Source organism: Micromys minutus (assembly GCF_963924665.1).
Source record: "Micromys minutus genome assembly, chromosome: 19".
Taxonomy (NCBI): Eukaryota; Metazoa; Chordata; class Mammalia; order Rodentia; family Muridae; genus Micromys; species Micromys minutus.
This window is the reverse complement of record NC_137954.1, coordinates 18,146,120-18,158,526: the sequence shown is the minus strand read 5'-3', so window position 1 is coordinate 18,158,526 and position 12,407 is coordinate 18,146,120. Positions and strand designations below refer to the sequence as shown.

The window sequence follows — 12,407 nt, the reverse complement described above, 5'->3', positions numbered from 1 at the left end:
TAGTACACTTTATATTCCTCTTAACTATACTGGCCTCCGATGACTAAAATGATGAGTACCAATTGACTTATCTATGAATTGATGAAGAACTCTGAGCAAGGAGCTATTATTTAGAGTCCTCTCTCCTAGATAACAGTCTCTCCCGAATGCCATTTCCTCCCAGAGACTCCATAAGAATTCACCTTTCACCATCACAAGATATTTTTGGAGCCCCCATCCTGTTAAACAAATACATAACCTAGGAATTAGATTTCTATTATTAAAGTATAATTTATATGTCCACTGCTAGGGCCTGTTAGTCCCTTAGAAGCTGAAAATGTGGAGAAAATAATAAGGAAAGTATGTATACTTGCAGAATGTCATGAAAGGTTAAGAAAAATCAAGGACCTTTTTAATGATATGGTCCCTTTGTGCTTAATAAAAATGCATATGCTGGTAGAACAATAAAGACAGTCTAGGCACAAACCTCACCAAGCCTCTCCCACATGCTAAGTACTTGTACCACTAGAGATGCTTATTGAGTGTCCCTAGACTCTCCATATAGTAAAGGAGCTAGATACTTTCCTGAATTGTAAAACGAAGAAAACCTTGAGAAACACAGGGTTGAAGTGTGACTGAGATGCCTGGAAATAAAAAGTTGCCTAAAATAGCATTCTTTTCTAGTCCTGCTGTGTCTTGATGTCAGAGGGAAGGGTGGTACCCAAGGGAGGTGTCCTTTTCTCTGAGGAGAAGGGGAGGGAGAATTGGGGCAGTGACTTGTAAGGGTGGGACTAGAAGAAGGGAGAACTATGATAGGGATATAATGTGAATGAATAAACAAGTTAATAAAAAATAGCATCCTTTTCTTTGAGGGATTTTTTATAAAAGAATTTATGTATTTCTCCCCATGCTTAAGATTAAAACCAATCTCAATACAGAAATGTTTAGCAAATTTTGCATATCAAGTCCCAAATTTGAAAAGTCCTTCAAGTCTTTGCTCAACTGTCACATTTCTGTAGGTCTCCTTTGGTCTCTGTTTTTAACACTACAGCTTGCCTCTCAGTCCTGCATGACCTTGGCCAGGACGTTTGCCATAATGTTTCTCACTTTCCAAAAGTTCATGCATGCAGTGACTCCTTTGCTGTCTTACCTATCCTGCTAGGAAGCAAACTTCATATGAGCAAGGTGTGACATCCGTTTTATTACCTAATGTGCCCCGAGCTCATCTATTTTATTACTGAAAATATTATATTTTTCATATGATAACTTAGTCTTCACTTTTAGCATTTAGCACTCTTAATTTGTTTGTCTAATTTTTGAATAAACTCTTTCAAAGGTGAATAAATCTAATGCTATATATTCTCCGGAAGTGGTTGTTGTTGCTAGTGTTTCAAACTCAAAGATAGTAAACTTCTAAGAGTTGCAATCTCTGCCTTCATCATCTTTTCATAACATCTCAGAAGAAGCCACTTCTGAATCACATCTGGTCCAACAGGCTCAATAATAAAGTTACTTAAATAATACACCAATTAAAAATAGCTCAGTCTCAGCACCAAGAATTGATAATAACGATGACTAAAACTACTGTATATTCAATTATTTGTTTCTTTATTTAACCCTATATTATATAAAATTCTGCTGCTACCCAAAAGAAAAACCTTTCCATTTTCTATTGTGTTCCATCATACAAGCTACCTCCAATGTCTTCCCTGCTTCTTCTTATCCTAGGCAGTACAGTTAAGGCTTTCTTATTGGAGGATACTATCAAATTAGTCAATTTGCATATAGATTCTATATGCAATACCTCAGCCCTTACTCTGTGTGAGTAAACACCTTGCTTGTGTCCTATTTACATCCTGGTTGTCTTTCCTAGCGTACAGGCTGGGCCTTCAACAATTCAACAAGTCACAATTAAAGCTGGTTGCCTTATGATCCTGTTCTGGCATTCGCCCAGTGTGGGTATATGATGGTGGTGGTAGTGGTGAAGATGATGGTGTGTGTGTGTGTGTGTGTGTGTGTGTGTGTGTGTGTGTGTTGCATTACAGTTCTTTAAGGTATGCTTTCTACCTCCTAGTGACCTTTATAGCAGAAAACCTCAAGCCTAACCCAACACTGTAACCCTTCAGGAAGCGCTGGCTGTGGTTCACATAAAGTTGCAGTCAGCCAAACTTAGGAATGCACAGCAGCTGGAGTGTCATGTTTTAATGTTTGAGTACTAACACGTGATGCTGTGAAGAGATTTTGATGTCCACTGGATTCTGGTCACTTTTATCCATCTTTACCTTACGTGAATGAGAACACACATGCTATCTAGGGCAAGACTAAAGGATGAAAGAAAGAGAGGAATCAACTAAACTGAAGCTGGTGACAACTCTTGGCTACAAGTAGCACCAGCTTTACACACCATCCTGTGGTCGTGTAGGTAGAGCTGTCAGAAAGTTCTAGAAGACGTCTCAATTTTATTTTCATATTTCCCCATGACTAGATTCCACTAGAAATATTAATAATTACCTATGCTACCTAGAAATCAAATCCTTCATCATTAGCAAAAAGGAATAAAACTAGATTTGATATATATATATATATATATATATAACCCAAACTCTTTTATTTACTTTTTATATAAAATGCTTGCCAGTTTCTAATTATTAAACATTTGTATGTAATGGGAGAGTTGGTAGTAGCCAAGACAAAAAAGAAAGGGGCTCATGAGATTGGACAAGATACTATAGAGAATGATTCTTTGTCTTAATTCACTAAAGAGCTCTCCTACTTGAAATATTGTATTTCTACACCAAATTTTTAAATACCAAATAATTGGTTCATTTTTCTCATTCCATTTAAAATAGAAGCTGTTTGGCTTTATCTTTATTGTTGTCAAGGTTTACAGAGAATGCTGATACATCCTTACCACTGATAAATATTTGCATAATTAAGTTTAAAAATATTTACTGAAGAAAACATATACTTGAAATTATCTCTAGTGGGATTCCATTTAGAAAGGTGCCTCTTAACACCTGTGAAAGTGAAGGATTAGCATTTCCTAAAAATGTTTTTTAAAGGTAGCTGATCTATCACTGTTAGTAGATGCCTACCTTTTATACCACCTTAATGAAAAACTAGAATAACATAAACCTGCTGAATGTAGTTGTCTATAGAGTAGAGAAAAAGTGGTGTCTTTAGTTCAGGTCAAGGTATACAAATTCAAAGAGTGGTGAAGCTCTATTGAAACGATAATGTCTGAGATCATTTGTGTCCCTCAAACTCTACCCTGACCCCTCCTGAGACAACATAGTAGTGGTTAACACTAGTGTGCAAGGTGTCTCTAGAGCTGGTGGATTTCCTCATCTATTCCTCACAGGAACATAATGAGGTTGGTGGCTGACAGAGCCTCTAGGGAACAGAGATCCTCACAGTAGTAATGAGAGGAGCGGTCTTTTATGGTGGTTGTCAGGACTTTTTTTCTGTTTTGTTTTTTCTTTTTTCTTTTTTTTTCTCTTTTCTCAAACTATCTTTCTTATTATCCCTTTCTTCTTTCTGTTTTAGGAGATTTTTAGGAAGAGATTAAAAGTAATTATATCATGAAGTATAATCTGTTTATAAGAAACTTTAGTTCAAAATTCCTGTGGATAAGCCAACAGGAGACCAGAGTCAATTAAGAATTGCCTGTCTATGAATTGTAAATTTCCAGAGTGAAGTGGCTAGTCATTGGCTTCATCTTCAGCAATCCAGCAAGAGTTGACAATTAATCACACTGATTTCAGATCCTGAATGTTTAAGTTCTGAAGACAGCTAAGACTACAGATACCAAGGTAGACCAGATGTTTGTTCATTCTGCCTTTCTTCCAGGAAGGACTTGTGGCTCTGCTGTGAGAAACCAGAAGAGGGGATTGCTTCCTGCTGTCAGAAACTCATAACCTTCCTGAAGATTTGTACATCTGAAGACTGAGTTAGAACAGGGACCAAGGAACAAGCTCAGTGAGGGAAACTGATAGATCACTGCTTCCAATTGGCTTGACTACAATTTTGTCAAACTTGTCTCCCAGTATATCTTACAATGCTACTTCCAAAAACTTATATTCACTGAAGCAATCCCGAGTCAACAGCAGCCTCCCTGGTATTACCCCAATGCCTTTCCAAATGAACCTAACTGACAAGAGGCATTTTAACCAAAGCACCCACTCAGGCTAATATTACTCCCAAACTGGCCTATATTTGAGAGTGAACACACAACTGGATACAATCTGCGTGCAGCTGGATGTGGTGACACACACATGAAGTCATAGACGCTGAGAGACAGATGCATAACAAGGATGAGTTCAATTCGAGCCTGGATTATGTAGACAGGATGTATCTTTTAAGACAAAAAGAAGAAAAGGAAGGAATAGAGGAAAGGTAGGCATCTATTACTAAACAGAAGTACAGCATGTAACAACTTGAAGGAAAGTTCCTACACACACACACACACACACACAGAGAGAGAGAGAGAGAGAGAGAGAGAGAGAGAGAGAGAGAGAGAGAGAGAGAGTTTCCTGATTGACCTTAAACCAATGTTCAAATTATACCTCTAATTAATAATATTATCTCACCTTTCTCAAGATCACAGTTATATTAATCTACCCCAGTTATTATGTTTGCAAAATATGCACAGAACCTGAAAAAAGGAGAACAAAAATTTTGGCCAATATGGATCTGAGGGAAATTTTGTTTAAGCTAATTTAACCTCTTTTAGTCTAACCATTATAGATACTATGAATCTGCTAGCCAATGAGGTTGTCAATAAGTTCTCAAAAGGCGTATTCAGGGGTCTGGGGAGATGGCTCAGCAGGAAAAGCACAGGCTGCACAGGCATGAAGGCTGGAGTTCAGCAACTCCTAGGTATGACAGTATACATCCAAAACTCCAGCACATAAGTGTGCAAACAGAGAAGTTCTGGAGGCTCACTGGACAGGCAGGATGTTCCAGGTTGAGTAAGAGACTTGTCTCAAACAATATGGTGGAAAGCAGTAGAGAGAGACTAGTTGTTAATCTCTGGCCACATGAATGCCCATAAATAGACATCCACAGAAGTAAACCTGCATTCTGTTATTACATGGTATAGATCTAAAGGCTTTATAAAGAAGAAATACAAAATTCCCTATGGACTAATGATATTAACTGCTAGATTGGACAACAAACTTTTGTAGGAATGTCTGTGAGGTTATGGATGTTTTACCACACACAGTATTTAAAACTTTAAACCACTTCAACCCTCTGCTTTGTGTAACACCACTCTCTATTAAACTGCATTACTTCAAAATCCATATAATGCCCATTCTTACGTTGCCTTCAGGAGGAACATTCTAAACTAAGTCCAATAATGTGTCTTCTAATGTTATGAAACTTGGAATTCCTTCACCAATGAGAAGTAATTTTTATGGAGACACAATTTTGTGCACATGATTTGTCTATATACTTGATTTGAACTCCAATAACATTTTGGGATTCTTCCTGGTTTGCCATCTCAGCATTGTGATTTCATTGTATCACAAAGTATTTTATTTTTTTAATGGCATTTCTTAAAGTAAGATTATACAAATATTATCACTCCAAACCACTCCTCTCTTTAAGGCTTTTAATTTGTTATGAAAATTTAAATTCACTTTAAAACTACCTGTACAGGTTTCTTTTCATTTTTGCATGAAGTGGCTGGATATCTTCAGAGGGCTACAAATAACTCGAATTTGTTACTTTTTAAGGCTCTCAGTTTGAGATCACATTTAAAAGAGTCAATGTTTCAAAGAATTTTCCAAAATAAGAACAATGTGACAGCTAATAATGGAAGTCACACAGCTAAATTCCCCCTCAAGATGTTCTTCAGAAGTGTCCCTGAGGTTACACTAAGCTGACTTAGAAAGCATAGTCCTAGGAAGCATAGTCAAAATTAAAACAGATTTTATAATTAGCCTATAAAATTTCAAATCAGCTTCATGTTCATTACTGCTGGGCATTTCTTTGCATTCATTATACTGTTGTTTATAATCATCCATTGATGCTCGCTCAAGGTTCCGCCTCCCAATGTCATCCCACTGACTTTGAGGATATTGTTCCTTTGCTTTGAATCAGGGATTTTGTGTGTCTGTTGCTGTTTTTAATGCTTTATTTCAAGACACAGGAAACAGGTAAGATGAGTCTTTGCTTGTATCTGAAAATAGACTCCGGCTTTTTATACAGGAGCACACCAGACAGGGTAAAAACTGAAAAGCAACACATTGTTACACCCACAAAACAATGATTTCGCTGAAGAGGGAGGAAAGTATCTAAACAGCATTCACACTTATCTGTATACTCTCCTTCACCCACATAGAGAAGGAATCCTTGTTGACTCTTTAATCTGAGCCTCTTCTGAAAGTGCAACAAAATAAAAGAGAGAAAAGCACAATGTGTGAGTCATTGAGACAAAATTCAGGAAGATGGGGGCTCCAGCACAGACAAGGAAATCCCAGCAAGAAAACTGATTCAGCCGTGTAGTGCCACCGCAGCAGCTGCAGCCCCAGCACATAACCAAATGTCAGGTTATAAAATATCTGGTTCAAAGGCCCACAGTCAAACATTAGGTGGAACCTGTGGAATTCTACAGAAGAAAGGGAGGAAGGATTGGAGGAGCCAGGTGGGTCAAGGATACTGCAAGAAATCCCACAGAATCAACTAAATTAGGCTCATAGAGGCTCACAAAGACTGAACCAACCATCAGGAACCTGCATGGGTCTGTCCTAGACCCTCTGAACCAATGTTAAGTTTGTGTAGGCTGGTCTTCCTGCGGGACTCTGACAATAGGTGTGGATGCTACCTCTGACGCTTACGGCTGCTCTGAGGATCCTTCTCCTCTTACAGGTTTCTACAACCAGCCTTAGTCTGAGAGGAGCTGCTAGTCTTATTCCAACATGACATGCCATGTTTGGTTGCAGTCCCTGGGAGGCTTGCCATTTTCTGAAGTGAAACAGAGGAGGAGAAAATTGGGAGTGGGTCCAGAAGAAAAGAAGGCAGGGGCGGGGGTGGTCAGCATATAATCTATAAGAGAATAAATTGAAAATAATTTTTTAATCTATCTGGGGTGAGGAAAGGGAGAAATTTGTGTGATTGTATTATAAGCCACAAAATAAAAGAAATAACAAAAAGAGAAAAAAAAAAAAAATAGCTGATAATAAAGGTCTGCCTAAAGTACTAACCACATTTCCTGATAAATCGCTCAGTTTCTAAATGAGTGTTCTTGTAAATTTGGATATTTACACATCTGTGAAATGGGAGGAGTAATGAAGCTTTTGACCAGACGTGTTAGTATTTGCAAATAAAAACGCTTTGCATGTAAAGCTCTAAGCTAGCAGCAATGCAGTTCACAGAGATTTAGGCATAAAGCATTGCAGAGAGAACAATCCCTTTAAGCCAGTAGGAGAGATGAAAATGATTTACCCTGGGAACCGGACTATAGTGCTGTAGTGTCATTTATCTAGGTGGGCCATTTGCATATCAGAGGAAGCAGAGGCCCCGTGTGTTATTTCCATTTCCACCGCAGCCTCAGGCCGTGTGATATATTTGATTTCTGGCTTACCTGATGTTTCATAGCTATTAGTTCACTTTGGTACTCAGCCTCTTAAAGTATATATATGCACCAAGCTATGGAAAGTAAGAGCTAAAGACAATTTTTTTCAGATATTTATTATGTAAATAATATAGTAAAAAAGAAACTTAAAGTCATAAAGTTTTGTTTTGTGTAAGTGAAACCATGTGCAGATGGTCAGAGCACTGTTTGTGGTAAGCTAAAGGATATGTGCTTCAAGAAAAGAGACAAGGTATGGATAACATACATAGCCATACAAAGAGAGGCCAACCTCCCGACTGCAGGAAAACTGCATCAGAACCACAGAAATGTACCTCTTCTCTGAACCAAGTAGACAATAACTACTTGGGACTTGAACATAATATTTATTGAAATATTCGCACTTCCATGGATGAAATCCACCCCTAACATGTATGTAGTAAGAGTCTAACAAAAGAGCAAACTTTGACTATGTATAATAAGTTAACTCCTATCCCAATTCTTACCGCCAAGAAGTGTACAGAAAGACTCCAATACACTAATAACGTTTATTTTTCACAAATGTTTCCTAAGGCTACAGCTAAAGAATTCTTTTTATAGAATTTGTTGTAGCCATCAATTCCTACTAAAGTAATGATTGCTCCTCTAGATTGAGCTAAAGATGCTGCTTTATTGGAATCAGAAAGTCTTACAAAATAAAACTTTTCAAAGGACTCTGCCACATCTGGCCACATCCAAATTGCCAGAGAGAATAGTTGGATGTTAGGGGCCTGGTTTAATTGAACAAAGGTTTCTAGATTAATATTAGAAGGAGTAGTTATTGGACCTTTTTCCAATTCATGGAGAACCCAACCTTTTCAGTTGGATACCTTTGATTTTTAAATTTGTTAGTACAAGGAAAACTATTCAGTCTTTCTGTCTTTAAGACTTGTGAATTCATAATTCATAAACCTTCAATCTTATCGAAGTCAGAGACTATACATACATTACCACCTAGTTTCCCTTCTTCCTCTATGTTCTCTCACAATGTGCTGATCTGTCCAGTAATGAGTAACTGAATATGTTGATGAATAAAATTGAATGTTTTGATATACAACCTGTCTTTTACTATTGCATTACTTATACTAATAACTGAGACCTTTAATATGTGCATTAAGCTTACCCCCATCCCAATCCTTATTCCAAGTATGATTCAGTTTGGTTCCTGAGTCATATTTGTTATAAAAGACATCTTATTTAATTAAAATATTTAAGCAGAGTAGAATAATCATCATAAATGTGTAAGAGTTCTTATCGGGTCTCTTGTCATTGAAATAATTTGTACTTTATAAAAAACATAAGGACCCCAACTAACCCTGTTACAAAGTCTTTCTACTGAAGTGAATGGAACGTAATTATTTAAGTGTTCATTTTTCATTTTAAATTGTCTTCTAAGCTTCAGTATTGTGTAGTGATTGTGCATTCTCCCTCTACAGTACTTATGACAAAGTCTAAGTCCAGAGACTATGTGAGTTGCCAAGGTCAGAATAATATAAAGTGTATAACCGAGGCTAGAATCTATATTTTATTTTATTTCTCAGCCTCAGTGTCTTCAGCAGAGCTGTTCCGACTGGCTGGGTATAACAATGCACACTGGGCATTTTCAATACTAATAGAAAAAAGATTATAGTCTCTAGAAGTCTCATATGTTCTGGTTGTTGATCATGTATACCCTTGGAACCAACTTCTTTTAAAACAAGGAACACCTTGAAGTTCTTTCTTCTTCCCCGTGACTGAAACACAATTGTGTCCACTGGCAACACACACTCTGTAAATATTAGCCACAAGCAAATATGCTAGGAAGTGTTGCAGAAAAACACAGTGTGTCACCGTTGGTCCCTCCCTCTCTCACCACAGGGAGAAAAAAAAAAAGTGACCTCTTATGACATTGGAATTGCAACCTGGCTTACAGAGCAATGGTTTTGGATCATGGTGTCTTTCACAATCCATTTACTATCTCTAACTAGCTGTACTGTTACTAACCTTTAAAATCTACTCTCATGCCCTTCAATGACAATTATGTAAATACACTCTAATGACTTTTAACTATCCTTAAAATACTGTGCCCACCTCAAAAAGAATTAATTTAGACACATATTTCTTAGAAAATTGAGTTTTAAAAGACAAAAAAATAAAAAAACAAACATAAAGGACTATTTCAAAATAATCGAATAAGAACACAGGTCCCCCTTCGACTCTGTGGGACTTTAATTCACTACCATGAAGCTTAAGAACTTCCATTTTTCATGCCTGGCATTCCTCCAAAGTTCTGGCCAGTAATGACTGTATGTGAGTAATGGCTTGTACACCTTGGAATGATGGCTTATTCCTCCTGAAAATTTGTCATTCTTAGCTATGAACTATGGAAGACCCTTGAAACAGAGCTACCACTATGAGCTGGAACTGTTCTCCCTGGGGTCGATCCACATAATTAGCTCATGTTGTTGTGTGGTAATTGCTGTGTAGATTGCTTGCTGAGTCTGGGGAGCTGACTTCTAATTATTGGGGCTTCTACTATTTTAACTAGTTAGCTCATTGTTCTGGTTTTGGTATTTAACAGAGACATGCTCATCCTTAGCTCACCACTTCTGTAGGAATAAAAAAAAAAAACTGATCCAGGTGAACCGATACAAAAATATGACACAGCACTTAAGCTGTAGGTGACACTGTTGTCATTACAGTTTCTTCTCTTCAAGATGACATGTGCTGTCTTCAAGGCATTGGAAGCACTTAACAAAAGCCACACAATCATTCTCCCTCTATATCCAAGTACTGTGTCCTTGTTGATGCTTTACAATACCCGTTCTCCTTTCTGGCTTCCATCTTATAATCAAAATGAATCCAAGGTGGCTTTCTTAGGCTTTGTAAGAACTCCTTAGGGTGGCAGGCTCAAGTTGATACCATGTCATTGATGTCTCTCTCCTTCTTCCTCTCCCCCTCCCCTTGCCCCTCCCCCTCTCCCTATTCCTCTCACTCCCCCAACCCCTCCCTTTTTTCTCCCTCTTTCTCCTCTCCCACCTGTCTTCTTATGTCTCTCTTCTCTTTCATTTTATTTTATTCCTGTCCAAGTCCTATCCCTGAAAACTATAAGAGCCTATAGAAATTGTCTATTCTCACATATGCCAGAATCCAAAGCCCCTGAAATCCTGACCAAGCATCATAAGCAAAAGAATCTAAGGAGTACTGGACAATTTTTAGTCAGCCCACACAAACTACAAGCAGAATTCCTAATGATACTCTTTTACACAACATTTGAAGAGGAATTTTTGTCTACTTTTTTTTATAGCTTTCTACACTAAAAAAAAAAAAAAAAACAGTATATTGAAGCTACTATGATTTCTTAGGCTTTGTAGTCAGTGAAGAATAGCTCCTCTTGGTCCTGTGAAGGTTTGATGCCCCACTGTAGGGCAATGCTAGGGAGGTGAGGTGTGAGTGGGTGGGTAGGTGGGAGGGTCACCCTCATAGCAGAAGGAAAATGAGGAGGTGATAGGGGATTTGTGGAGGGAAAACCTGGAAAGGGGATAACATTTGTAAAGTAAATAAATAATAAAACAAAAAGGCAGGGGTGGGGGAGAAGAGCTTCATTGACCAAGTTCCCATGATGTGATTTAGAATTCTTCAGTAAGAAAATCTTGATAAAGTGACAAGAAAAGATAGAGGTTCTGAGATGGACTTTATAACCAGAGGTGGGGGTAGGAGGGAAACTATTTACTGTTCCACTGTGGAGTTGTCTCCTCAGCTACAGAGAAACCTGGACAGACAGATTTTTCAGCTGATGTGTGCCTCAAAATCTGACTCTGCACAAATGAAGATAATAATATTTTCCTCTGATAAGAAGGTTAAGAGAGCATGGAAATGCTGTCTTTCTCTGTGTACAGGGACCTCCAATATTAAAAATTCATAGATATTTTCCTTCTAAATGTTTACAGTCCTAAATGTCTAAAAAAATACCTTTTAGTCAAGCCATTATATAAGAAATGTTTAACACCCTGTGGGGGGTGCATGTGTTACGTACATAGAACCTGCTTGTTTCTTTTGAATCACACTATTAGCAATAAGATCAAGGCATAAACTAAACTATGATAACTTTTTTAAGTGTTTCTTTTTCCCAGTCATACACTTATATTTTATATGTTCATAGGGACTGGAGTCATTCTTCATATTGGTTAAAGATCAGTTTGAAGTTTACTCAGAGAAGGTTAAACACAATCATTTGCTATATCAATGGATTCTATGGTAAAGCACTTTTTAATAAGTAACACTTTGGAATTGTGTTCGAAACTGTATTTGCTCTGTCAGCACCCCGTTGGCTTCACTGCTGAACTGTGTCCTATGCATTATCATCAAGAAACAGGGATGTTACCTTCACAGAAAGGAGCCTGATGCCAGGTCTGGAGATGTCCCACTGTCGCTTCGAGGTCACATTGGCAAAGCCAAAGCCACTCTTCAGTGTCTTCACTACCTTGCAAGCTGTCAAAATCCGTGTCATTTTGTAGATATTTTGTGGCTAAAATTAAATCACAAATATCTCATGAGATTTTTGTTGTCCAATTTGTCTCTAACCAGTGCAAAAGGAAGCTGTGTGGAGATGGAGCAGTTGGGGCTATAGGCTGACTCCCCATTCATTCTGCCATTAAATAACCTGTCTAGAGCTCCTCCTCTCCTTAGCCCCTCCTCCCAAGCCAACGTCCGGAGATGTTCCAATGGACATGTCATACAAATTGCAACATAACAAATGGCACCTTCTCCTGTGGTTACTGCTGTAGCAAGCAAGCTAGGCATCAAAGGAGTTGCTTGTGTAGCTGAATAACAT

The 12,407-nt window shown here is 37.9% G+C and overlaps 1 protein-coding gene across 1 annotated transcript in view; it reads right to left on the bottom strand.

The window, feature by feature from the left end:
* Positions 1-12,083, bottom strand: part of CPS1 (carbamoyl-phosphate synthase 1) — a gene marked incomplete at both ends in the record, with an annotated part of 104,874 nt that extends 92,791 nt beyond the window's left edge. The window contains one exon of the mRNA XM_080932798.1: positions 11,958-12,083. Within this exon, the coding sequence (XP_080788924.1) occupies positions 11,958-12,083 (126 nt within the window). The remainder of the gene's footprint in view (positions 1-11,957) is intronic.
* Between the last annotated feature and the right edge of the window lie 324 nt (positions 12,084-12,407).